Source organism: Oncorhynchus tshawytscha, unplaced genomic scaffold, assembly GCF_018296145.1.
Source record: "Oncorhynchus tshawytscha isolate Ot180627B unplaced genomic scaffold, Otsh_v2.0 Un_contig_1016_pilon_pilon, whole genome shotgun sequence".
Taxonomy (NCBI): Eukaryota; Metazoa; Chordata; class Actinopteri; order Salmoniformes; family Salmonidae; genus Oncorhynchus; species Oncorhynchus tshawytscha.
Genome location: NW_024609801.1, coordinates 11,212 through 38,570, shown reverse-complemented (window position 1 = coordinate 38,570; position 27,359 = coordinate 11,212). Strand labels below are relative to the sequence as shown.

Here is a 27,359-nt window from a genome sequence, read left to right as displayed (position 1 = left end):
GTTCAAAGCTGAACTTCGATCAGAGCCGCAGCATCCCAAACTCCAGTGAATCAGAGTGAGAATATGATCCACATCTCGCGAGGAGTGAGAATACGTTTATCCTTCAACACTCTCATCATAGCAACAACAATGGCCGCTTTTCGCAGACTGGCTTCAATCGTAAACAGGTTAAATGTCTGGTCCGCTCCGAGAAACGAGCTCCTCGGCGCTCAGACGACTACCGGAGGTAGGACACAGAGATGCCTAGCTGTTGGGATGTGTCTCGCAACCGGGGGAGCGGTGGCATTTTATTTTTACAACGACATGTACAGTCAAAGATGCAGGAAGAGGATGGGATATCGCTTCAGTGGCCGCGACCTGCTCCCTGTCCTTTCCGCTGTAGAAGCACAGCAAAAGGTATAGGCTTCTAATTTACACTATGTGCTATGACAAGATAGTCTATGAAAAATGCCACGCAGCGAGTACTCTTGTCCCCGAAAAGTATTCGTATGTTGACAGAATACAAACTCGCTGTCAAAGGCATTCTGCCATGAATGTGTTATAGCCTACGTGGGTGAGCGTGATCTGAGAATTCGAGAAGCGCAGCGCCTATTTCAATGTGTTTTAGTAATATGTCCTTCTTTTGAAATGTTGTTTGGAAACCACAGACTTATGACTAACCTAGTAGGCTACTAGTTACATTTTTCGCTGAGCGGATAAATTTAGTCATTTCTCTACTGTACAACGGAAACATTAGGCCCAGTTTTTCCAGAGATGATATCGAGGCACACTGGAGAAGGAAGGGCGCTCTCCGCTCGAGACGGTGCTGAAATGACACGCGCGTGCCCCTTTGACGTAGTTACCGCAAAGGAGGCTTCACTGCCAACGACTGTTCTTACACTTCCTAACAAAATAATACAAATGGATTTCTTATTGTAATTTTATTATAAAAATATGCTCGTTATTTCTTATAGCATGACCAACTTAATTGGTAATGGAAAGTACATGTAAACAACCAAGTATTTCAAATCATCCCCACTTGTGGGAGGATATCATATTTTGGTTCTCATGGTCTGGATGACTCTGTTAGGATATTTTTTTTTTTACATGCCCTTATATGGGTACTCAAAACACCATTTTCTATTGAGGTTTTAAGATCTGTTGATTGAATTCTCTTGACTTTTATTTGATTACATGCATGTAGGTTACAGACATATGCCTTTTACTGATTTCTGTGTAGGCCTAATTCTGCTTGATAAGGCACAGTTGGGGTAAATATTACAGTTCCATTGGAGACATTGACATTTACTGCTTGGAATGCATGCCACAGTGTGATGGAATGGTTGGAATGATGGATGTATTTATTCATTTACCAGAAATATGAAGTACTAGTGAATTAAGTTATTTGTACAAATCCAGAACATTAATCAGTTAGAGGGCCAGGGGGGTCAAATCCATCCAAAATCCCTGAAGTCAAACCAGGAAGTTTGGGGAAATTTCCTTCCATTTCTATCCATTCAATTAATTCATTTGGAGGAGAAAAAAAATCCCTTAAGACAAACTCCTCATGAAAGCTTTATGAATGAATCTGTATGCAAATTGGGCTCCAGCGGAAAGTAGAAAACCTCTGCTCATCGTTTCCTCCCATCAGGCACGGCAAAGTTAGTTTGTTATTTATACCCTTTTCTAATTACAACCCAAGAAGTCGTTTCTTTTTCTTTGCGCAGTGGCACTTTGGTGTATTTTAATCAGGCAAGCTGTCATTCCCTCAATGCCTTGTGTGAAAGAGCCAGAGGTGGATCTAATTATAGACAGTGAGACCCAAATAAAGATGCCGCTTCGAATACATTCAAAGCAAGGACACGGTAATGGTTCAGCTGGCATCTTCGAGAAGACCGTGTGTGAGCAGTGTTGTCTCTCTAGAAGAGATACTATTCTGTTCAACAGCGAGGCTGTTGTTGAGACTTTCTCGTTAGTAGCCCATTGCTTGGTCTTGCCAGGTGGATGGTGATGTTTGATTTCTCTATTACAGCGATGATAGAAGGATGGAGAGAAGGAGAGAGGGTGCTCGGGAGAAAGAAAGAGGGATAGTGTAGTAAAGAAAGTTGAAATGTTCTGGTTTAGCTGGCATCTTCGAGAGACAGTGAGAGGAGTAGTATCAGTATTGTCTTTCTAGAAGAGCTGTTTGCTTCTGGCTACTGGCTAGAGTATTGATTGGAGGGCTGCTTGCCAGGTAGAGGGTGATATTTGATTTCTCTTGCACAGCTCTGATAGAGAAGGAGGGAGCGAGAGACAGGAAGAGAGAGAGAGAATCGCTGAGAAAGAAAGGCTCATTTTTATTTCTTCACCCTTAGGCCCAGGCAGAAAGATATTACAGTACGGTTTCAAAATGTTAAAGTCCACAGTGCATTGCATTGAAAATTGTCCATCAGCAAAACCAACCAGTTTGTTTCTGTTTGTGTGTTGCCAGACGCGGCCGTTTGACTTTGAGGAAGGAGACGTGTACATGTCGTCCCACGAGCAGCGCTTCCGTCTGTTCAGCTCAGTGGAATATGAGGGACAGCTCTACATGACCCCACAGAACTTCATCGAGTCTGTCACCATGAGCGAGCCCCGGAGTATGTACTACTAGGACACAGTTACCATATTTATGATGCTATTTTGGGAAACTGGCCCTCCATCTTAGCTCCAAAAGTTCCATGATGATTTCTAACCTGGAATTTGTTTTACCAACCTTCCGGATCCAAGTTGGTGCCCATTAGAAAATAATAGTTTCACTAGCACTATGCAGTTCATATCGAAGTTCATTTTCTTTTTATCTGTTGTGTTTTGTGATCTATAATGTTCTGCATGGCTTAAATAGCGCTGCATATAGAGACCAGGGCCCGTATCAACAAAGCCTCTCAGAGTATGAGTGCTGATCTAGGATCTGTCCATATAATTCTGTTCATTATGATCTAAAAGGCCAAACTGATCCTAGATCAGCACTCCTACTTGAGCTGCTTTGTGGATATGGGCCCTAGATGATTTTTGGGCAAAAAAATTCAGTAAAAAATACACAAGTTTTCTATTAATAAACCACCATTGAAAATAATCATATAATCATCCTGACAAAGCAGATTGAGAGTTGAATGAATTTCCACAAACCCTAGAAGCTGACATTTCGCCGGCTGCTATGAGAGAAAGAGAAGGCGCTCACAGCCCAGTGAGGATTTCAGTGGGAACGGTCCATGGTTTGTTTTACTCCCTCTGCCAGTGTAATGCCTCTGTTTTGGGAGGTTTCTTAACAGATTGCTCATAGCCAGTGGACCTCAGAAGATACGGGCGTGTGTAACACTGTTTAGTCTGATGGTTAATGCTGTCACACAGCACACGGACCAGACTCCCCACTGAGAATGGGATAGATGGGGCTTTTAAAGTGTGTGTGTGTGTGTGTGTGTGTGTGTGTGTGTGTGTGTCAGAGGCCACCTAATGTTTCCTTTGAGGTAGAATTAGACCACCCCTTTATAAAGACCAAAACAAATCTGCACTTTTACTAGAACATTGCCCCAGACAGACACAGGGCTACAGTACAAAGCGAAGCAGAGGGCACTTTATGGCCTTGTAATAGGTCTATGGTGACAGTGTATGGATGTGTTATTATGACTATGGAACCCCTCATACTGATGTTATCTGATCCAGCCCACACACACTCCGTTATGCTCTCTCTCTCTCTCTCTCTCTCTCTCTCTCTCTCTCTCTCTCTCTGTCTCTCTGTCTCTGTCTCACTCTCTCTCTCTGTCTCTCTCTCTGCCTCTCTCTCTGTCTCTCTCTGTCTCTCTCTGTCTCTGTATCTCTCACTCTCTGTCTCTCTATCTCTCTCTCTCTGTCTCTCTCTGTCTCTGTCTCTCTATCTCTCGCTCTCTCTCTCTCTTTCTCTCACACGCTTTCTGTCTCTCTGTCTGTCTCTCTATCTCTGTCTCTCTGTCTCTCTCTCACTTTCTCTCTCTCTCTCACTTGCTCTCTCTCTATCTCTCTCCCTCTCTCTCTTTCCTCCAGACAAGAAGCCGTGGATGTCCCTCACTAAACAGGTCTGAGAACAGTTAGTATTTTTGTTGATGAAGAGCTATGCTATAAAACTCCTGTTCCTACCTATACATGTAATGTATGATAAACTGTATATTTAAAACATATTAATATTGAATGTTTTAGACAGAGCTAGTGATGATTAGTTGACAGCTAGCTGTAATACCATACATATACAGAATAGCCATCTTCCCTATTCACACTTTAGTCATTCAGCATACTCTCTTATCCAGAGTGACTTACAGGAGCAATTACAGTTAAGTGCCTTGCTCAAGGGCACATTTTCACCTAGTCGTCTAGGAGATTCAAACCAGCGAGCTCTCGGTTACTGGCCCAACGCTCTTAACCTCCAGGCTACCTGCAACCCCACTGCCATAGTATTGCAGCAGCAATTGACTTGGAAGCATGCTATCGTATACAAGCTACTGCAGATGTAGGATCTTAATTTGAACCAGTTTGCTACAGCAGGAAAATAATCTTGCAGCAACAGGAAATGTGAATTATTATGTGGATTATAATTTAATGGTCAATTTTGTAGGGATTCATATATTTTTCGTAAGGGAAAATCAAATCTGAAATTTCAGTGTGGATGTTCTCCTGCGACAGGGTGATCAAATTAAGATCCCACATCTGTTCCTAACATGAAGCAACAGCATAGCATGTTTGTATGTTCTAGTTAGACAGTGACACTTCTAAAGGTTAAAGTCATGGCTGCATCCCAAATGACACCCTATTCCCTCTTCCCTATATACCCTATTCCCTATTTAGGGCAGCAGGGTAGCCTAGTGGTTAGAGCATTGGACTTGTAACCAAAAAGTTGCAAGATCAAATCCCTGTGCTAACAAGATACAAACCTGTTGTCCTACCCCTGAACAAGGTAGTTAACCCACTGTTCCTAGGCTGTCATTGAAAATAAGAATTTGCTCTTAACTGACTAGCCTAGTTAAATTAATGAACAGTGCACTACTTTTGAACAGGGCCCATAGGTCTTTGGTGACTAGTAGTAGACTATGTAGGGAAAAGGGTGTGATTGAGGACATGGAGTGGTGTGTGTCTGTGGAGACTCATAGCGTTGTCTCTGTTGACATCAGGAACTGGAGAAGATCTTGGGAGATACTCCAGCGGTGTGGCAGGGAACGTCCAAACTGTTCCGGAACCTACGGGAACGAGGTAGGGACTAAAGGAACGTTCTGTGTACCTCGTAATGGGTTGTGTGTGTGTGTGTGTGTGTGACTGACTTCACACACAATTCCGCATGGCAAAGGCACCTTGGGCTAGTGCAAACATACACACGCACGCTCTCACACACACACACACACACACACACACACACACACACACACACACAATGATTAGCATGTTATCTGAGAGAGTAAGCACTTATAGCAATATAGTTAAACTCATGGAAAGTCATGTACAGACCAGTAATAGCTACAGACCAGTCATAGCTACAGTCCTGCCATAGCTACAGTCCAGTCATAGCTACAGTCCTGTCATAGCTACAGTTATGTCATAGCTACAGTCCAGTCATAGCTACAGTCCAGTCATAGCTACAGACCAGTCATAGCTGAAGTCCTGTCATAGCTACAGTCCTGTCATAGCTACAGTCCTGTCATAGCTACATACCAGTCATAGCTACAGACCAGTCATAGCTACAGTCCTGTCATAGCTACAGTCCTGTCATAGCTACAGTCCTGTCATAGCTACATACCAGTCATAGCTACAGTCCAGTCATAGCTACAGTCCAGTCATAGCTACAGACCAGTCATAGCTACAGTCCTGTCATAGCTACAGTCCTGTCATGGCTACAGTCCAGTCATAGCTACAGACCAGTCATAGCTACAGTCCAGTCATAGCTACAGTCCAGTCATAGCTACAGTCCAGTCATAGCTACAGACCAGTCATAGCTACAGTCCTGTCATAGCTACAGTCCAGTCATAGCTACAGTCCAGTCATAGCTACAGACCAGTCATAGCTACAGTCCTGTCATAGCTACAGTCCTGTCATAGCTACAGTCCTGTCATAGCTACATACCAGTCATAGCTACAGACCAGTCATAGCTACAGTCCAGTCATAGCTACAGTCCTGTCATAGCTACAGTCCTGTCATGGCTACAGTCTTGTCATAGCTACAGTCCAGTCATAGCTACAGTCCAGTCATAGCTACAGACCAGTCATAGCTACAGTCCTGTCATAGCTACAGTCCTGTCATGGCTACAGTCCAGTCATAGCTACAGACCAGTCATAGCTACAGTCCAGTCATAGCTACAGTCCAGTCATAGCTACAGACCAGTCATAGCTACAGTCCTGTCATAGCTACAGTCCAGTCATAGCTACAGTCCAGTCATAGCTACAGTCCAGTCATAGCTACAGTCCAGTCATAGCTACTGTCCTGTCATAGCTACAGTCCAGTCATAGCTACAGTCCAGTCATAGCTACAGTCCAGTCATAGCTACAGTCCTGTCATAGCTACAGTCCTGTCATAGCTACAGTGAAAGTGGTGCAGTGTGTCTTGGTGTATCTAGTCCAGGCTGTATGACAGAGACAGTGCTACATGATATCATAATGCTACAGGATGTATGACAGTGACAGTGCTACATGATGTCATAATGCCACAGGCTGTATGACAGTGCTACATGATGTCATAATGCTACAGGCTGTGTGACTGTGACAGTGCTACATGATGTCATAATGCTACAGGCTGTATGACAGTGCTACATGATGTCATAATGCTACAGGCTGTGTGACTGTGACAGTGCTACATGATGTCATAATGCTACAGGCTGTATGACAGTGCTACATGATGTCATAATGCTACAGGCTGTGTGACTGACAGTGCTACATGATGTCATAATGCTACAGGCTGTGTGACTGTGACAGTGCTACATGATGTCATAATGCTACAGGCTGTGTGACTGTGACAGTGCTATACATGATGTCATAATGCTACAGGCTGTATGACAGTGATAGTGTTGCGGTGTGTCTAGCTGTACAGGCTCTGGTCACAGTGTGGTTCCTCTAAGCCGGGGCCGGTCCCCCCTGTGGTCACCTTACGGTCGCCCTGGTAAACCCTAAAAATAGAATCACTCTCTCTGCTCTTCCCATGCCATCCTCTCATCCTATACTTTCCTCTCTTCTCATCCTCTTCTCCACCTCTCCCCTCAGTTCCCTCTCCTCTTTTCCTTGTCACCCTCTCTTTATCCCTCCTCTTCTCTGTTTTCCTCCCCCTTTCTTTCTTCGCCTTTCGTTTCCCTCTCTTTGCTCCATCCAATGCTTTCCCTCCCCGCCCCTCCTCTCTTCTCCTCCTCTCTCTTCTCCTCTTCACCCTCTCCTGCATTCCTCTAGAAACATGCAGCAGCTCTCTTCCGACAGCAGAGCCTTCTGCCCTCCATCCATCCTCTCCAACATAAAAATTGAAACAGTGAAAATGAATCACATACATTAAGAAGACGTGTACTGTACCACAGAAAGAGAGACATACTGTACGAAAGAGAGAGAGAGATGGATACTGTTCGAGAGAGAGGCAGGGACCCGGTCGCAATTAAAGCAATTGCTTGTGGAGTACGTAACAGTGGAATCACAAGGCTGTTGATTCCCCACGGTGATAATTATAACACGCTCAGCAGCATGCCGTACTGCCTTCCCCAACCAGGAAGCTAAATATAAACCTCTCTCAATTATGTACCTCTCCTCCCTCTACACCTCTCTCTCCTCTCCTCCCTTACCCCTCTCTCTTTCTTCTCCTTCCTCTACCCCTCTCTCTCTCTCCTCTCCTCCCTTACCCCTCTCTCTCCTCTCCTCCCTCTACCCCTTTCTCTCTCTAAACCCTCTACCCCTCTCTCTCCTCTCCTCCCTCTACCCCTCTCTCTCTCCTCTCCTCCCTCTACCTCTCTCTTTCTCCTCTCCTCCCTCTACCCCTCTCTCTCTCTCCTCTCCTCCCTTTATCCCTCTCTCTCTCTTCCCACTACCCCTCCCTCTCTCCTCTCCTCCCTCTACCCCTCTCTTTCTCCTCTCCTCCTGTCACGTTCGTTGAAAGGAGTAGACCAAGGCGCAGCATACGTAGGGTTCCACATATTTTAATAAACTGAAACTCACCAAACAAAACAATAAAGCACAAATGAAATGTGAAGCTACTGGTGTGCACACAGGCAACTAACTGTAGATAAGATCCCACAAATCACAATTAAGGAAATGGCTACCTAAATATGATCCCCAATCAGAGACAATGATAAACAGCTGCCTTTGATTGGAAACCATATCAGGCCACCACAGAAGTACAATTCACCTAGATGACCCACCCTAATCACTATCACGCCCCAACTAACATAGAGAATGAACAGCTCTCTAAGGTCAGGGCGTGACAGTACCCCCCCCACCTCCCAAAGGTGCGGACTCCGACCGCAAAACCTGACTCAATAGGGGAGGGTCCGGTTGGGCATCTACCGTCGGGGGCAGCTACGGTGCGGGGCGAAGTACCCACTCCGCTCGCAGATATGTCTTTATCCAAGGCGGCTCTGGTGCGTGGATCGTCGCCGGAGGCTCCGGACCGTAGATCGTCGCGGTAGGCTCTGAACTGAGAACCCCTGCTGGAGGCTCTGGTTTGATGACCGTCGCTGGAGGCTCTGGTTTGATGACCGTCGATGGAGGCATTGGACCGCAGACCGTCGCTGGAGGCTCTGGGCCGCAGACCTTCGCTGGAGGTTCCGAACCGCCGACCTTCGCTGGAGGCTCTGGACCGTAGACCGTCGCAGGAGGTTCCGGACCGCAGACCTTCGCTGGAGGTTCCGGACCGTAGACCGTCTCAGGAGGTTCCGGACCGTGGACCGTATCAGGAGGTTCCGGACTGTGGACCGTCATTGGAGGTTCCGGACTGTGGACCGTCGTTGGAGGTTCCGGACTGTGGACTGTCGTTGGAGGTTCCGGACTGTGAAACGTCGCCGGAAGCTCTGGACTGGGAACTGTCGCTGGAAGCTCTGGACTGGGAACTGTCGCTGGAAGCTCTGGACTGGGAACTGTCGCTGGAAGCTCTGGACTGGGAACTGTCGCCGGAAGCTCTGGACTGTGGAGGCGCACTGGAGGCCTGATGCATGGGACCGGTACAGGTGGCACCGGGCTGATGACACGCACCTTGGGGCGGGTGTGGGGAAAAGGCACAGGACGTACTGGACTGTGGAGGCGCACTGGAGGCCTGATGCATGGGACCGGGACAGATGGCACCAGGCTGGTGACACGCACCTCAGGGCAAGTGCGAGGAGCAGGAACAGGACGGAGCTGACTGGGGACACGCACTGGAGGCCTGATGCATGGGGCCGGTACAGGTGGAACTGGACTGGGGTCACGCACTTGAGGGAGAGTGCGAGGAGTTGGAACAGGACACACCTGACTGAGAAAGCGCACTTGAGGGAGAGTGAGAGGAGTTGGAACAGGACACACCTGACTGAGAAAGCGCACTTGAGGGAGAGTACGAGGAGTTGGAACAGGACACACCTGACTGAGAAAGCGCACTTGAGGGAGAGTGCGAGGAGTTGGAACAGGACACACCTGACTGAGAAAGCGCACTTGAGGGAGAGTGCGAGGAGTTGGAACAGGACACACCTGACTGAGAAAGCGCACTTGAGGGAGAGTGAGAGGAGTTGGAACAGGACACACCTGACTGAGAAAGCGCACTTGAGGGAGAGTACGAGGAGTTGGAACAGGACACACCTGACTGAGAAAGCGCACTTGAGGGAGAGTGCGAGGAGTTGGAACAGGACACACCTGACTGAGAAAGCGCACTTGAGGGAGAGTGCGAGGAGTTGGAACAGGACACACCTGACTGAGAAAGCGCACTTGAGGGAGAGTGCGAGGAGTTGGAACAGGACACACCTGACTGAGAAAGCGCACTTGAGGGAGAGTGAGAGGAGTTGGAACAGGAAGCACTGGGTTGTGAAGGTGTACTGGAGACCTGGTGTGTATAGCCGGCATCAATTGTTCCGGAACTTTAACACACATTTCTGGACGAGTACGGGGAGCTGACTCAGGTGGCACCAAACTGACAACACGTTCCTTTATTCCAAATCCGTGCGTCCTCCACCAACTCAACAACTCTCCCATTTCTCTCTCCTCCGAATTCTCCTTCTTCTCCCAGACTGGCTCTGGTTCACTCCTCGGCTCCATGTGCCCCCCCCCAAAAAAATATTGGGGTTTCTGTGGCCTTCCTCCCCGACTTTGTCGCTGTCCCTCCTTCGCTGCTTCCGCCTGCCTCCATGGCCGGCTCTTCTCTCCTGCTATTATGTCGTCCCAAGTCCAGGATGTTCTCTCCCTAATCTCTTCCACAGACCAGGATGCCATTACCTCCCGGGCATGCTGTGGTCTGTTGTTGGTGGGATCTTCTGCCACGTTCGTTGAAAGGAGTAGACCAAGGCACAGCGTGCGTAGAGTTCCACATATTTTAATAAACTGAAACTCACCAAACAAAACAATTAAGCACAAAATAAATGTGAAGCTACTGGTGTGCACACAGGCAACTAACTGTAGATAAGATCCCACAAATCACAATTGAGGAAATGGCTACCTAAATATGATCCCCAATCAGAGACAACGATAAACAGCTGACTCTGATTGGGAACCATATCAGGCCACCATAGAAGTACAATTCACCTAGGATGACCCACCCTAGTCACTATCACGCCCCAACCAACATAGAGAATGAACAGCTCTCTAAGGTCAGGGCGTGACACCTCCCTCCCTCCCTCCCTCCCTCCCTCCCTCCCTCCCTCCCTCCCTCCCTCCCTCCCTCCCTCCCTCCTCCCTCCATCCTTCCCTCCCTCCCTCCCTCCCTCCCTCCCTCCTCCCTCCCTCCTTCCCTCCCTCCCCCTCCCTCCCTCCCTCCCTCCCTCCCTCCCTCCCTCCCTCCCTCCCTCCCTCCCCCTCAATCCTTCCCTCCATCCTTCCCTCCCTCCCTCATCTTTAATTCACCACACAATATTATCTCCAGAACTGTTACAAGTCGTTTGTATGCAGATCATCCTCATATTATGATCATATGTTTATTCAGTTATGTGTTCTGTTATGAAACCAGCTAAGTATTTCAAATGAAGGTAATGATTATTTATTGTGTGTTATTGTGTTTGTGTGCATGTGTATGTGTGTATGTTTGTGTGTTTCTTCAATCCTACCCGACTGGTATGTTTTCTCAGTATCCAAGGGAAGAATTTCTCTGGAGAGAGGAAGGGAGGGAGGAGAGGAGAGGAGAGGGAGGAGAGGAGTGGAGATGAGAGGGAGGGAGGGAGGGAGGAGGGAGGGAGGGAGGGAGGGAGGGAGGAAGGAAGGAAGGAAGGAAGGAAGGAAGGAAGGAAGGAGGAAGGAAGGAAGGAAGGAAGGAAGGAAGGAAGGAAGGAGGAGAGGAGAGGAGAGGAGGAGGGAGGGAGAGGAGAGGAGAGGAGAGGAGAGGAGAGGAGAGGAGAGGAGAGGAGAGGAGAGGAGAGGGAGAGGAGAGGAGAGGAGAGGAGAGGAGCGGAGCGGAGGGGAGGGGAGGGGAGAGGACATGACTGGACAGGGAGGAGGGGAGAGGAGGAGAGAGTAGAGGACAGGGAGGAGGGGAGAGTAGGGGAGAGGAGAGGATGTTGTAAGTGTGGTAGACACACTAGACGTGTATGACACTAGATGTGTCTGACACTAGATGTGTTGGGAATGGGATGTAGGAGTAGGAAAACACTAGTGAGGAAGTTGGGCCTGTCTCCAAGCTACAGCATATTTTCATACTGGCTGGGTCTAGTGTTGGTATTTCTATGAATGGCAGGGAGAAAGTTGGTGAGGCCTCTGCCAAGACTATACACTCACACAGACTCATACACACTTACACCCTCACACACACTCACACACACAGTAACACCCTGGTGTCCCTGAGAAGGTCACACCTGGGCTCCAGAGTAGCGACGTGGAAATGTTTTCTTGTCCTTCCCTCTGTTTTCTTGTCCTTCCCTCTTCCTGTTGCTTTACCCCCAGGCTCCCACCTCACCCCCACGTACTCCCCCACCCTACACATACACACACCTCACCCCAACACACACACACCTCACCCTACACCCCTACACCCCCACACACCTACACACACACACCTCACCCCCCCTACACACATACACACCCCTACACATATACACACCTCACCCCTACACATACACACACCCCACCCCAACACATACAATACACACCTCACCCTACATCACCCTACACACACACCTCACCCTACACACACCTCACCTCACCCCAACACGTACACACACCTCACCTCACCCTACACATACACACACCTCACCCCTACACATACACACACCTCACCCCTCACCCCTCACCCCTACACATATACACACACTCACCCCACCCCACACACACCCACCCCTACACACACACACCTCACCCCACACCCTACACATACACACACCCTACACCACACCTCACCCTACACACACCTCACCACCCCCAACACGTACACACACCTCACCTCACCCCACATACACATACCTCACCCCTACACACCACACCTCACCCCCACACATACACACACCTCACCCTACACATACACACACCTCACCTCACCCCTACACATACACACACCTCACCCCACCCCCACACACACACACATAGCACAGCCCCACCAAAAAAAACAGAGAAAGGAGGAAAGGAAAGGAGAGGAAATGAGAGGAAAGAGGGAAGGAGATAAAAGGAAAGAAAGAATGAAGTGATCAGGGAGCAAAGGTGTGGTTGAGGAGGAAGACAACGTGGAGACACGTCTCTGTTGTGTTTGTTCTCGGTGATGTCGGGACACGCTTCCTTTGGCACTCGGTGACGGCCGAGGACAGTTTCAATCCCCGGAATGGCGTCGGATTACCGTTTGCTGTGCGCATGAGTCGGTGCTGGGCGGCAGACTCTGGAATGTTTCTGTGTGTTGTCCCAGCACATTTTATTTGGGTTGTCATGTCAAGAAGAGAGAGAGACAGAGACAGAGACAGAGACAGAGAGAGTGTGTGTGTGTGTGGGTGCGTGTGGTATTGGTGACTCGTGTCTGGAATCCAGTGATGCTCTCTCTCTCACACTGTAGTGCACAGTACAAACTCGTCAGAGAAAGTAGGCTTTCAAAGTGGGATAGTTAAGTTGGCCTTCCACTTCCAATAGGCATATAGGAAACAAAACCTTTTCAATATGGGACTGCTGATCAAAGTGTAATGTAATATACAAGATGATACCATATTATCAGAATGTAATTTACAAGAATATACCATATTATCAGAATGTAATATACAAGATGATACCATATTATCAGAATGTAATATACAAGATGATACCATATTATCAGAATGTAATATACAAGATGATACCATATTATCAGAATGTAATATACAAGATGATACCATATTATCAGAATGTAATATACAAGATGATACCATATTATCAGAATGTAATATACAAGATGATACCATATTATCAGAATGTAATATACAAGATGATACCATATTATCAGAATGTAATATACAAGAATATACCATATTATCAGAATGTAATATACAAGAATATACCATATCAGAATGTAATATACAAGATGATACCATATTATCAGAATGTAATATACAAGATGATACCATATTATCAGGCCCGGTTTGTTGATCAGATCATGAGGTCTGGGAAAACTCCTGGATGAAGTTGTGAAAAAACACTCAGATTACAAGAGTTCATCTGGTAAGGTGTTCTTTGTTTTCCCAGACTTGTGACATTGACAGAAAAAACAAGGATGCAGGAAAAAAAGAGGAGTACGAAAAATGTAGGAAGTCACTAATGTAAGAGGCTCTGGATAAGAGTGTCTGATAAATGACTAAACAGTAAAATGTATGAAGTCACTACTGTAAGTGTCACGCCCTGACCTTAGTTATCTTTGTTTTCTTGATGATTTGGTTTGGTCAGGGTGTGACAAGGGTGGTTTGTTTAGTTTTTGTCTTGTCTAGGTTTTTCTTTGTACATTTATGGGGTTTTGGTTTGTCTAGGTAAATGTATGTCTATGGTTGCCTAGATTGGTTCTCAATTAGAGGCAGCTGTTTATCGTTGTCTCTGATTGGGAACCATATTTACGTATCCATATTTATTCCTTGGTTTATCTGTGGGTTATTGTCTATGTATAGTTGCCTGTGTCAGAACCAGTGTTTATATCTTCATGTTGTTTTTTTAGTTTGTCTAAGTGTTCTTCCTTTACTAAAGAGGAATGTATTCATATCACTCTGCGCCTTGGTCTCCTCATTACAACGAACGTGACAGAATAACCCACCACACCAGGACCAAGCAGTGTGAAAGGGGGGAACAGCGCTTGGTGGAAAAATGGACCCGGGAGAAGGATGAGTGGGTGACAACCTGGGAGGAGATAGAGAGGTGGTCGATTGATCCAGGGAGAGTGCCAGAGCCCGCCTGGGATTCACTTGAACAGTGCGAGGAGGGATACAGGAGAATGGAGGAACGGCGACGATATAAGGGTACACGGTTAGCACCCAATATTTTTTATGGGGGGGGGCGGCACACGAGGAGATTGGCTGAGTCAGAAAGGAGACCTGTGCCAACTCCTTGTGCTTACTGTGGGGATCGTGTTACTGGTCAGGCACCGTGTTATGCGGTGGAACGCACGGTGTCTCCAGTGCGCAATTCTAGCCCGGTGCGTTCTATTCCAGCTCCTCGCATTGGCCGGGCTAGAATGGGCATCCAGCCAGGAAGGAGGGTGCCGGCTCAGCACTCCTGGTCTCCAGTATACCTCCTTGGACCAGGATATCCTGCGCCGGCTCAGCCCAGTGCGTTCTGTGCCAGCGCCCTGCACTTGCAGGGCGAAAATAAACATCCAGCCAGGACGGGTTGTGTCAGCTTCAGTACATCCTGTGGCTGCTCCCCGCACTCGCCCTGAGGTGCGTATCACCAGCCCAGTACCACCATTGCCAACACCAAGCACCAGGCTTCCCGTGCGCCTCCAGGGTCCAGTACTCCCTGTTCCTGCTCCTCGCACTCGCCCCGAGGTGCGTGTCCCTAGCCCGGTACCACCAGTGCCGGCATCACGCACCAGGCCTATAGTGCACCTCGGCAGTCCAGAGCGTCCAGCGACAGTACCCAGTCCAGAGCGTCCGGCGACAGTACCCAGTCCAGAGCGTCCGGCAACAGTACCCAGTCCAGACCGTCCGGCGACAGTACCCAGTCCAGACCGTCCGGCGACAGTACCTAGTCCTGACCGTCCGGCGACAGTACCCAGTCCAGACCGTCCGGCGACAGTTCACAGACCAGAACCTCCAACGACGGACCACAAACCAGAACCTCCAACGACAGGCCACAGTCCAGAACCTCCAACGACAGGCCACAGTCCGGAACCTCCCACGACGGGCCACAGTCCGGAACCTCCCACGGCGGACCACAGTCCGGAACCTCCCACGACGGTCCCCAGCACGGGGTCTCCAGCGACGGTCCCCAGCCCGGGGTCTCTATCGAGGGTCCCCAGCCCTCAGTGTAAAGAAGGTTTAGGTTTGCAGCCGGGAGTCCTCAACTTTGGGGGGGAGGTACTGTCACGCCCTGACCTTAGTTATCTTTGTTTTCTTGATTATTTGGTTTGGTCAGGGTGTGACAAGGGTGGTTTGTTTAGTTTTTGTCTTGTCTAGGGGTTTTTGTACATCTATGGGGTTTTGGTTTGTCTAGGTAAATGTATGTCTATGGTTGCCTAGATTGGTTCTCAATTAGAGGCAGCTGTTTATCGTTGTCTCTGATTGGGAACCATATTTACGTATCCATATTTATTCCTTGATTTATCTGTGGGTTATTGTCTATGTATAGTTGCCTGTGTCAGAACCAGTGTTTATATCTTCATGTTGTTTTTGTTGTTTTGTTAGTTTAAGTGTTCTTCCTTTAATAAAGAGGAATGTATTCTCATCACTCTGCACCTTGGTCTCCTCGTCTGAGAAATGACTAAACAGTCAAATGCATGAAGTCACTACTGTAAGAGGCTCTGGATAAGAGTGTCTGCTAACTGACTAAACATTCAAATGTACACATTTGAAAAAACAATAGGAGGTTAAACTCGTAGAATAAAGACAGCAGATAGTTGCAGTTCAAACACTTTATTGAGTTGGCCTCTCCTCGTGGGAGACAAGCTGTATGGAGTATTTGAGTAAGCCTGGGACAGGGAGCATCCATCCCTAGTGTGAGGTCCAGGGCAGGGGGCAGGGGGCAGGGGTAGCTCCACTAAGCTGAGGTATCATGTTCCCCTCCTCTCCCCTTCCTGAAGCAGGGAGTCTCTCTCCCGTAACACTCAGTGCAGTCACCCTGAACTATCAGTGGACAGACAGGCTACTGTCTTCCTCTCCAAACAAAAACCTGGTGGAAGAGGGAATGCTTTCAGCCGCCGTGTAACAGACCAACACTCACATATAGAGAAACATGAGCGCACACACACACACACACACACACACACACACACACACACACACACACACACACACACACACACACACACACACACACACACACACACGCATACAGAAACATGAGCATACACACACTCCCCTTCCAGCACCTAGACCACAGCAGCAGTCCTCCATCTCACTGGGCCATGCCTGTGTTTCCCCTGGCCCCAACAAAGAGGAGCAGAGGGGACATCATCCTAAATGGACCACATCCTCAGGCTGGCCATCCCCTCAACGCTTTACACCTTGCTTCTCCAAACACAACACGGCTGGTTGTGATCTCTTTCCACCCCCCTCCCCCCCACCGTGTGTGTATGTGTATATGCATTGGGGGTGTACGTGTGTGTGTGTGTGCGTGCGTGCGTGTGTGTGTGTGTTCTACCACCCAGTGTTCTAGGTCTTGGGTCTCAGCACCGCTCACTTGCAGTGTAAAAACACCCGCAGCTCCAGTGTGGCCAAAACACCGCCTGCGGCTCAACTCAAAGGCACCTTTTTACATTTTTAGATGTTATCTGCATGAAAGGGGGGATTACTCCTTCTCTACTCCTCTCCGGGAGAAGAGGGGAGGAGGGGAAGGTCTGTTCTACCCTTCCATTTATCTAGAGGAGGCCCGTCTTTGAACAATCAGTAAACATTTTAATCTGGCCTTCAGCCAAGCCGCCTCTAGTGTCCCGGAGTTTGAAAGAAAAAAATCAGGACCCCGACCAGCTGTTTGAGAGTTGGTGAAGGAGAGCAAGAAGGAGAGAGAGAGGGAGAGAGAGAGTGCTTTATTGTACATTAACAGAATGAATCTTGTCAACTATCCTTTGATGTTCCGTCTTCTCTTTTTCTTTCCAGGCATCATCGCTTACACCGAGTATCTCTTTCTGCTCTGCATTCTGACAAGTGAGTCTCTCTACGCTCTACACTCTCTCTCTTTCTCTCTCTTCCGTTCTCTCTTTCTCTCTATCACATACTCTTTCTATCTCTTTCTTTCCCTCTCTCTCACTCTCTTTCTCTCTCTATGTTCTACTACCTGTCTCCCTCTCTCTCTCTCTCTCTCTCTCTCTCTCTCTCTCATGAAGAGGGGCTGGTGGTGCCCTATGCTTACATTAAACACAAATCATTACTAAAGGCCAGCGTTGGTCTGTTAAAGTTTACAGTATGTCCCAGACATGGGCGGCCCACCCAAGATCTCCAGTCCCTGAAAAAAGACCAAAATCTCCTGTACCTTACACTACGGTAGGTGGTCAAATCTACACTTACCCTGAAGAAGCTGCCGAGACACAGAAGGTCCTGAGTTAAGACAAGATAAGATAAAACATGACTTAAGACAAGATAAGATAAAACACGAGTTAAGACAAGATAAGATAAAACATGAGTTAAGATAAAACACAAGTTAAGATAAGATAAAACATGAGTTAAGACACGATAAAATAAAACACGAGTTAAGATAAGATAAAACACGAGTTAAGACAAGATAAGATAAAACACAAGTTAAGATGAGATAAAACATGAGTTAAGACAAGATAAAATATTAGTTAAGACAAGATAAGATAAAACACGAGTTAAGACAAGATAAGATAAAACATGAGTTAAGATAAAACACAAGTTAAGACAAGACAAGATAAGATAAAACACGAGTTAAGATAAGATAAAACACGAGTTAAGACAAGATAAGATAAAACACAAATTAAGATAAGATAAAACATGAATATCCAAGTGTTTGTGTAAGTTTATCGATCGCACGATAAAACATTAAGTACACTTAGCATCAGGTAGCTCGGTCACGAAAATCAGAAAAGCAATCAAATTAATTGTTTACCTTTGATGATTTTCGGATGTTTTCACTCACGAGACTCCCAGTTACACAACAAATGTTCCTTTTGTTCCATAAAGATTATTTTTAGATCCAAAATACCTCCGTTTGTTTGTCGCGTTATGTTCAGAAATCCACAGGAAAGAGCGGTCACGACAACGCAGACGAAAATTCCAAATAGTTTCCATAATGTCCACAGAAACATGTCAAACGTTTTTTATAATCAATCCTCAGGTTGTTGTTAAAATATATAATCGATAATATATCAACCGCAAATACCTATCCAAACTCTGTTGCGCGAGAAAACTCATGTGACCACTTGACACGATGTTATCGTTCTGGCTCATTTTTCAAAATAAAAGCCTGAAACTATTTCTGAAGACTGTTGACACCTTGAGGAAGCAAAAGGAAAAGGAATCTGGTTCATATCCCTTTAAATGGAGCAAAGGGAGGCTATGGAACATGGAGTTTTCAAAATAGACGCCACTTCCTGTTTTGATTTTCCTCAGGGTTTCGCCTGCAATATCAGTTCTGTTATACTCACAGACAATATTTTGACAGTTTTGGAAACTTTAGAGTGTTTTCTATCCAATACTACTAATAATATGCATATATTAGCAACTGAGACTGAGGAGCTGGCCGTTTACAATGGGCATATTTTCATCCAAGCAACTCAATACTGCCCCTGCAGCCATAAAAAGTTCAGATAAGATAAATCATGAGTTAAGACAAGATAAGATAAAACACCATTTAAGACAAGATAAAATAAAACATGAGTTAAGACAAGATAAAACACGAGTTAAGACAAGATTAGATAAAACACAAGTTAAGATAAGATAAAACATAAGTTAAGATAAGATAAATAAAACATTAGTTATTAGTTAGTTTGTTTTGTTTGATAATGTCCGTTATTTATGTCCAAATACCTCCTTTTGTTAGCGCGTTCAGTATACATATCCAAACGCTCATTCTGGTCAGCGTTACGTTGGACAAAAACTCAAAAAGTTATATTACAGGTCGAAGAAACATTTCAAACTAAGTTCCAACCGGAGTATTCCTTTGTGTCTTGATGAGCAATGGAACGCAAGTGGATTCCATGAGGAATGCGCGTGATCAGAAAATGGCTGACTGCCAGTCACCTGATAGATTCTGCTCTCATTCAGTCCCACAACACAGTAGAAGTCTCATTCAAATTCTATAGACGGTTGACATCTAGTGGAATCCCTAGGAAGTGCAACATCATTAATATCTCAAGGGGATTTCAATGGGAACTGTGGTAAATACCTACCAAGCTCAGATTTCTCACTTCCTGTTTTGATTTCTCCTCAGGATTTTGCCTGCCATATGAGTTCTGTTATACTCACAGACATCATTCAAACAGTTTTAGAAACTTTAGAGTGTTTTCTATCCAATACTAATAATAATATGCATATATTAGCAACTGAGACTGAGGAGCAGGCCGTTTACTTTGGGCAACTTATTCATCCAAGCTACTCAACACTGCCCCCCAGCCATAAGAAGTTTAAGACAATATAAGATAAAGCATGTGTTATGACAACATTGAAATTGAGTGGCTTTGAGACAGGTGCTTAACAGGTAGCCTAGCAGTTAGAGCATTGGGCCAATAACCGAAAGGTTGCTCGTTTGAAAACCCGAGCCAACGATGTGAAAAATCTGTTGATGTGCCCTTGAGCAAGGCACTTAACCCTAATATGCTCCAGGGGCGTTGCACCACCCTGTAAAACAACACATTTCACTGTACCTATCCAGTATATGTGACAATGAAAAATATTATTTTGTAAATGAAGACTCAACACACATCTGCTCCCAACATTTCAACTCCTATAAATGTAGGTATTCATCATATAGGCCTTCATCAACATTGTTACAATAAAAACACACTTGGAGGCATATATTGCTTTGCTTGCGTCCCAAATGGCACCCAATTCGCTATATAGTGCACTACTTCTGTCCATGGCCCTGGGGAAAAAAGTGGTGCACTACATAGGGAATAGGATGCTATTTGGGACGTAGGCTTTAGACCGGCGTTGACAGTCTGTGCAGATAAATCTCCAGCCACACTCTGAGGTGCTGCTCTGCTGTTGTTGCTCACTGAGGGTCTAACAAGGCAATGAGGCATCTCAGTCATCGCTGCGACACACACTTTGCGTGGTAACCCAGCGCTGGAGTAATATTGACATAGCACTTGCCAAGATGAGAGAGAAAGAGCAACAGGTATGCATGTACATTGTAGTCATTTAGCAGACGCTCTTATCCAGAGCGACTTAAAGGGGCCGTTAAGGTTAAGTGCCTCGCTCAAGGGCACATCTACAGATGTTTCACCTAGTCCGCTCAGGGATTCAAACCAGTGACCTTTGGGTAAAGATTCATTCATGGATATCCTTTCAACAGTAGTGATGTAGTGAGATATGTGGGATGGTAACAATGATAACACAGACAACTGTGTCAAATTACATTGATGTGTTTGAGCAAAACAGACCACACAACAGATCTTGCCATCATCTGGATACACTGATAGCAGAACACATAATGACTTGAGTCCAGTCCCTGTGGTGTTGAGGTCACTCATCTTTCTAGACATCTAGTAGTCCATTCAGTCCCTACGGTGTGGAGATTAGTCATCTTCACACCTCCTCCTCTTCCTCAGAGCCCCACGCAGGCTTCAAGATCGCCTTCAACATGTTCGACGCTGACGGCAACCAGATGGTTGACAAGAGGGAGTTCCTAGTGGTGAGTTACCCTTACTGCTCGCTTAATAAATAAAGAATTGGATTTGAATAATGCATTTAACAGTTGTATGTGTCAAGAAGATAACTGCTGCACACTGTTGATCTCACACATCATCTCTGTGCTCTCCTCTCCTCTCCTCTCCTCTCCTCTCCTCTCCTCTCCTCTCCTCTCCTCTCCTCTCCTCTCCTCTCCTCTCCTCTCCCTCTCCCCCTCTCCTCTCCTCTCCTCTCCTCTCCTCTCCTCTCCCCTCCCCTCCCCTCCCCTCCCCTCCCCTCCCCTCCCCCTCCCCTCCCCTCCCCTCCCCTCCCCTCCCCTCCCCTCCCCTCCCCCCCCCCTCTCCCCCTCCCCTCCCCTCCCCTCCCCTCCTCTCCCCCCCCTCCCCTCCCCTCCCCCCTCCCTCTCCTCTCCCCTCCCCTCCCTTCCCTTCCCTTCCCTTCCCTTCTCCTCTCCTCTCCTCTCTAGCTGCAGGAGATCTTCAGGAAGAAAAATGAGAAGAAGGGGAGGAAAGGAGATGTGGAGAAGTCAGCTCAGCTGGTAAGAGCAAACAAGAGGGAGAGAGAGTATATTTGTGATTGTATGTATGTGTCAGTGTGTGTGTGTGTGAGCGTGTGCGTGTGTGTGTCGTGCATGCATGTGTTCTAGCTAATTTCCCCCACAGCAAGCGGCAGGACCAGCCTCTCCCAACAGTACCTCTCACCTCAAGTCAAAAAACAATGTCTGTTTTATTGAGTTTCTGTTATGCCATTGAAAGTGTCTTTACAAAGAATTATACACCAAGAATAGATCATAAATCTGTCTTGCCTACTACTTACTAGAGCTACATACTGTGTACTAATACTACATACTATTTATAATGTTCTGTTTAGTGAAAACGAATGCAGTAAGCGACACGTATCAACATACTAGACTCACCTATACTGAGATCTAATGTGCAACTGTGTTGTTTCCCTCCATTGGTTTATTTTGGTAGTACCTCCCCTTATCTCATTATCAGAATATCAGGTGTTGTCAAACACACGCGGGTCTGAAAAGACACGTATCTCTCTCAACAGCATGCAGCGAATTATACTAGTGAAAAGCCAAAATGAGTATGACATCCTGGCATTGAAAACATGGAACATTTCACACACTATAAAATGTTCTATTTTCACATACCCAAAATGCCTACTATTTAGAACGCAGGTACGGGCATTTGGACACAGCCCACGTGTGTTGTACTTGTTATCAATACTGAATTGAGGGGTCAAAGACATCATATTTGAGGAAAAAAATATTTCTCTTACAGTATACTATGACATTAAAACATCAACCTCCAAGCATGTTCAGGACTTGTTTTGTCGCCTTGTGCTTTCCCACACTTCACACACACACACTACAGAGAGTGCATTCGGTTCACTTTGAAGTTAAGATCCCTCTCGCTTGCGTCAGGACCGGTGGGAGACGAGCAGAGCCAAAATGGCCTCCTTTCCCAGTGTTTTGTGGATGGGTGACATCTCCCGTAAGCAGCCCATGTGGCCCAACATAAACAAGAGGATCTGATAGAGAGATAAGAGGGGATGAGAGGGGATTGTGGGAGTTTCTGTGGCTTTAGCTTCAGAGGGACCAGACACACTTAGCCAGACGGCTCCTCGGAGGGGCACAGCTGAGGAATGTTGTTTAAAGACTGGGTCCTAAATGGCACCCTACAGAGGTAGGATCTTCATTTGAGCCAGTTTGTTACAGCAGGAAAATAATCCTGCGGCAACAGGAAATGTGAATTATTATGTGTATTATATTGAATGGCCATTTTTGTAGGGGTTGATACATTTTCCGTAAGGGAAAATCAAGTCAGACATTTCAAAGTGGAAATTACAAATTTCAGAAGACTTTTTAAACCTCCAATACACTACAAGTTTAAAATTTCCTTCAGTTCTCCTGCAACAGTGTGATCAAATTAAGATCCTACATCTGTATTCCCTTTAAAGTGCACTACTCAATTTCCTATAGACGGGTTGTCTGACAACGTCACGGAAATGATGAATGATGAAATGATGATTCTGAACGGTCAGATAGCGAGCAACAATGACAACAAGCTGCCATGTGGGGAATCGTGGGTTGTTCGTTTCAGCTCGTTTCATATTGTTATTGATACCATGTTTTGTTTTAACTGGTCATGTCTATGCTAATATGGCAAAAATTTGCTAAATTCAGCTATAACAATGTATTTGAGAGACAACAAGTGCTTATTGTGCAAATGTATTTATGTTTTCAATAAACATTGTAGACTAAATATAGTTTACATGTTGTCAACAGTCTAAGCCAACCCAGTCTGTTTTGCCCCATAGTTGCGCACGCCTCGGTTTTGCTGCTAAACAACCAACTTTCTATATAGTGCACTACTTTTGCACCCTATTCCCTATATAGTGCACTCATTTTGACCAGAGCCCATAGTCAATATAAGTGCGCTTTATACAGGTGTAGGATCTTAATTAGAGCTAGTTTGCTACAGCAAGAAAATAATCCTGCATCAACAGGAAATGTGAAGTATTATGTGGATTATAATTTTAAAAAATTTGTAGGGGGATGATACATTTTTTGTTTGGCCAAATAAAGTCTGACATTTTAAAGTGGAATTTACAAACTTCAGAATCCTTTTTAAAACTCAAATGCAACTACAAGTTTGCACTTCCTGCTATGCAGGATAATTCTCAGCAATTAAGATCCTACATCTGTTGGGAACAAGGGGCCATTTCAGACACAGCACAGATGGTCTAATATGTGGCCCGCTGATCCTCCGTGCCCCTTCAATAACAGAATCAGATACGCTGTCTCTTTAACGTTAGGATAACGTTATGCTAATGGTGTGTGTATGTTAAGGTGCCATGTGAATGATACAATCATATAGTGCTATCTGTGGCAATCTGACGGTATGTTTTGGGAGCTGTATTACCAGTGTGGCACGTTGTGAACGCACACTTTATCCTTTACATAGTGGATGTCCCAAATGGCACCCTATTCCATATGTGGTGCACTACTTTTGACCAGGGCTCTGGGTCAAAAGTAGGTCACTTTCGAGGAAACAGGGTGCCATTTTGGATGCAAGCGTGGTTTACTTTATGGTAGAAATATGACCTATAGAGAAGTAATACCTGTAGAGCACGTTGTGTTATGTTGTGTAGCTACAAGTGTGTTGGTTTACAGTAGCAGTACTCCTGTTGTGCATTTGAGCCAGTGTGTCTCTCCTTGCATGCATCTATTCTAACATGTGACCTTTCTCTTCTTCCTCCTCTTCCTCCTCCTCTTCGTCCTCCTCCTTTTTGACCGCATGCCGTGTCGTCCTCCTCCTCGTCTCTCTGTGTAAAAGAGTATGCAGCTCTATGGATATCAGGTTGCTCCCATCAACAGCGTATGTATCAACCCAACCGCGCCCAAAATGGCACCCTATTCCCTATATAGTGCACTACTATTGTCCAAAAGTATTGCGTTAGTGAATAGGGAGCCATTTCGGACACACCTGTGTACCTTTGTCCCTGATCTAAACTCTGTATATCTAGATCTATAGAAATAGAGTAAAATAGATAGAAATCCATTGAAATAGACCTTCCTTGTGTTCTGGCTGTCTGTCATATTGACTGAGTGATTGATTGCGGAGGGGTGGAGGGGTGGTGGAGGAGTAACGATTCTAGGGGTCAGAGAGAGGGGCGTCAACAAAAGAGGATGATTTGATTTAGAATGACTAAGAAACACTCTGGCTTAAAATGAACCGGGGGAGGGGGGGTTGGCAAATAGTATGGATAGTAGAGTGAGCACACATTTTGAAGTAAGCACCTTACATGTAGGTACCCTCAATGAAGTAAGCAGACTAGTAAGAACCCTGTGCAAATAAGATCACTCTAGTGATGTAATAACCCTAGGAGGTAAACACAGTCCTTATGATGTAATCACTCTATGAAGATAACACAGTCCTTATGATGTAAGCACACTATGAAGTAAACACAGTCCTTATGATGTAAGCACACTATGAAGTAAACACAGTCCTTATGATGTAATAACCCTATGAAGTAAACACAGTCCTTATGATGTAAGCACACTATGAAGTAAACACAGTCCTTATGATGTAATCAATCTATGAAGTAAACAAAGTCCTCATGATGTAATAACCCTAGGAGGTAAACACAGTCCTTATGATGTAATCACTCTATGAAGATAACACAGTCCTTATGATGTAATAACCCTATGAAGTAAACACAGTCCTTATGATGTAAGCACACTATGAAGTAAACACAGTCCTTATGATGTAAGCACACTATGAAGTAAACACAGTCCTTATGATGTAAGCACACTATGAAGATAACACAGTCCTTATGATGTAATAACCCTATGAAGTAAACACAGTCCTTATGATGTAATAACCCTATGAAGTAAACACAGTCCTTATGATGCAAGCGCACTATGAAGTTAACACAGTCCTTATGATGTAATCAAATTATGAAGTAAACACAGTCCTTATGATGTAATAACCCTATGAAGTAAACACAGTCCTTATGATGTAATAACCCTATGAAGTAAACACAGTCCTTATGATGTAAGCACATTATGAAATAAACACAGTCCTTATGATGTAAGCACACTATGAAGTAAACACAGTCCTTATGATGTAAGCACACTATGAAGTAAACACAGTCCTTATGATGTAAGCACACTATGAAGTAAACACAGTCCTTATGATGTAAGCACACTATGAAGTAAACACAGTCCTTATGATGTAATCACACTATGAAGTAAACACAGTCCTTATGATGTAATCACCCTATGAAGTAAACACAGTCCTTATGATGTAATCAATCTATGAAGTAAACACCTTATGATGTAATCAATGAAGATAAACTTGATAAACAAAGATGATGTAATAACCCTATGAAGTAAACACAGTCCTTATGATGTAATCACACTATGAAGTTAACACAGTCCTTATGATGTAATAACAGTCCTATGAAGTAAACACAGTCCTTATGATGTAATAATCTATGAAGTAAACACAGTCCTTATGATGTAATCACTCTATGAAGTAAACACAGTCCTTATGATGTAATAACCCTATGAAGTAAACACAGTCCTTATGATGTAATCACCCTATGAAGTAAACACAGTCCTTATGATGTAAGCACACTGTAAACACAGTCCTTATGATGTAAGCACACTATGAAGTAAACACAGTCCTTATGATGTAATAACCCTATGAAGTAAACACAGTCCTTATGATGTAAGTAAACACACAGTCCTTATGATGTAAGCACACTATGAAGTAAACACAGTCCTTATGATGTAATCAATCTATGAAGTAAACAAAGTCCTTATGATGTAATAACCCTATGAAGTAAACACAGTCCTTATGATGTAATCACTCTATGAAGTAAACACAGTCCTTATGATGTAATAACACTATGAAGTAAACACAGTCCTTATGATGTAATAACCACTATGAAGTAAACACAGTCCTTATGATGTAAGCACACTATGAAGTAAACACAGTCCTTATGATGTAAGAAGTAAACACAGTCATGATGTAATCTATGAAGTAAACACAGTCCTTATGATGTAATAACCCTATGAAGTAAACACAGTCCTTATGATGTAATAACCCTATGAAGTAAACACAGTCCTTATGATGTAATCACCCTATGAAGATAACACAGTCCTATGATGTAAGCACACTATAAACACAGTCCTTATGATGTAATCAAATTATGAAGTAAACACAGTCCTTATGATGTAATAACCCTATGAAGTAAACACAGTCCTTATGATGTAATAACCCTATGAAGTAAACACAGTCCTTATGATGTAAGCACACTATGAAGTAAACACAGTCCTTATGATGTAAACACACCCTATGAAGATAAACACAGTCCTTATGATGTAATAACCCTATGAAGTAAACACAGTCCTTATGAAATAACCCTATGAAGTAAACACAGTCCTTATGATGTAATCACACTATGAAGTAAACACAGTCCTTATGATGTAATAACCCTATGAAGTAAACACAGTCCTTATGATGTAATCACCCTATGAAGTAAACACAGTCCTTATGATGTAATAACACAGTCCTATGATGTAGTAAACACAGTCCTTATGATGTAATCACTCTATGAAGATAACACAGTCCTTATGATGTAATAACCCTATGAAGTAAACACAGTCCTTATGATGTAATCACCCTATGAAGTTAACACAGTCCTTATGATGTAATAACCCTATGAAGTAAACACAGTCCTTATGATGTAATAACCCTATGAAGTAAACACAGTCCTTATGATGTAATAACCCTAT

At 45.0% G+C, this 27,359-nt stretch overlaps 1 protein-coding gene across 1 annotated transcript; it reads left to right on the top strand.

Annotated features, from left to right (window-relative positions):
- Positions 1 to 111: 111 nt before the first annotated feature.
- Positions 112 to 24,674, top strand: LOC112232058 (calcium uptake protein 3, mitochondrial-like). The gene is made up of 8 exons (XM_042318326.1): positions 112 to 396; positions 2,450 to 2,597; positions 4,018 to 4,049; positions 5,136 to 5,214; positions 17,336 to 17,383; positions 20,965 to 21,047; positions 21,510 to 21,581; positions 24,391 to 24,674. Exons 1-8 carry the CDS (start codon positions 130 to 132, stop codon positions 24,586 to 24,588), a joined length of 927 nt encoding a protein of 308 aa, XP_042174260.1. The 5' UTR covers positions 112 to 129; the 3' UTR covers positions 24,589 to 24,674.
- The last annotated feature ends 2,685 nt before the right edge of the window (positions 24,675 to 27,359 follow it).

What these genes read in the sequence shown, in the direction of transcription:
- LOC112232058 (XM_042318326.1), top strand. Translation starts at nt 130, where the DNA reads ATGGCCGCTTTTCGCAGACTGGCTTCAATCGTAAACAGGTTAAATGTC. An exon ending in CACCATGAGCGAGCCCCGGA is followed by an intron (nt 2,598 to 4,017) that starts GTATGTACTACT and finishes TCTTTCCTCCAG; the next exon opens with ACAAGAAGCCGTGGATGTCC. An exon ending in GGATGTCCCTCACTAAACAG is followed by an intron (nt 4,050 to 5,135) that starts GTCTGAGAACAG and finishes TGTTGACATCAG; the next exon opens with GAACTGGAGAAGATCTTGGG.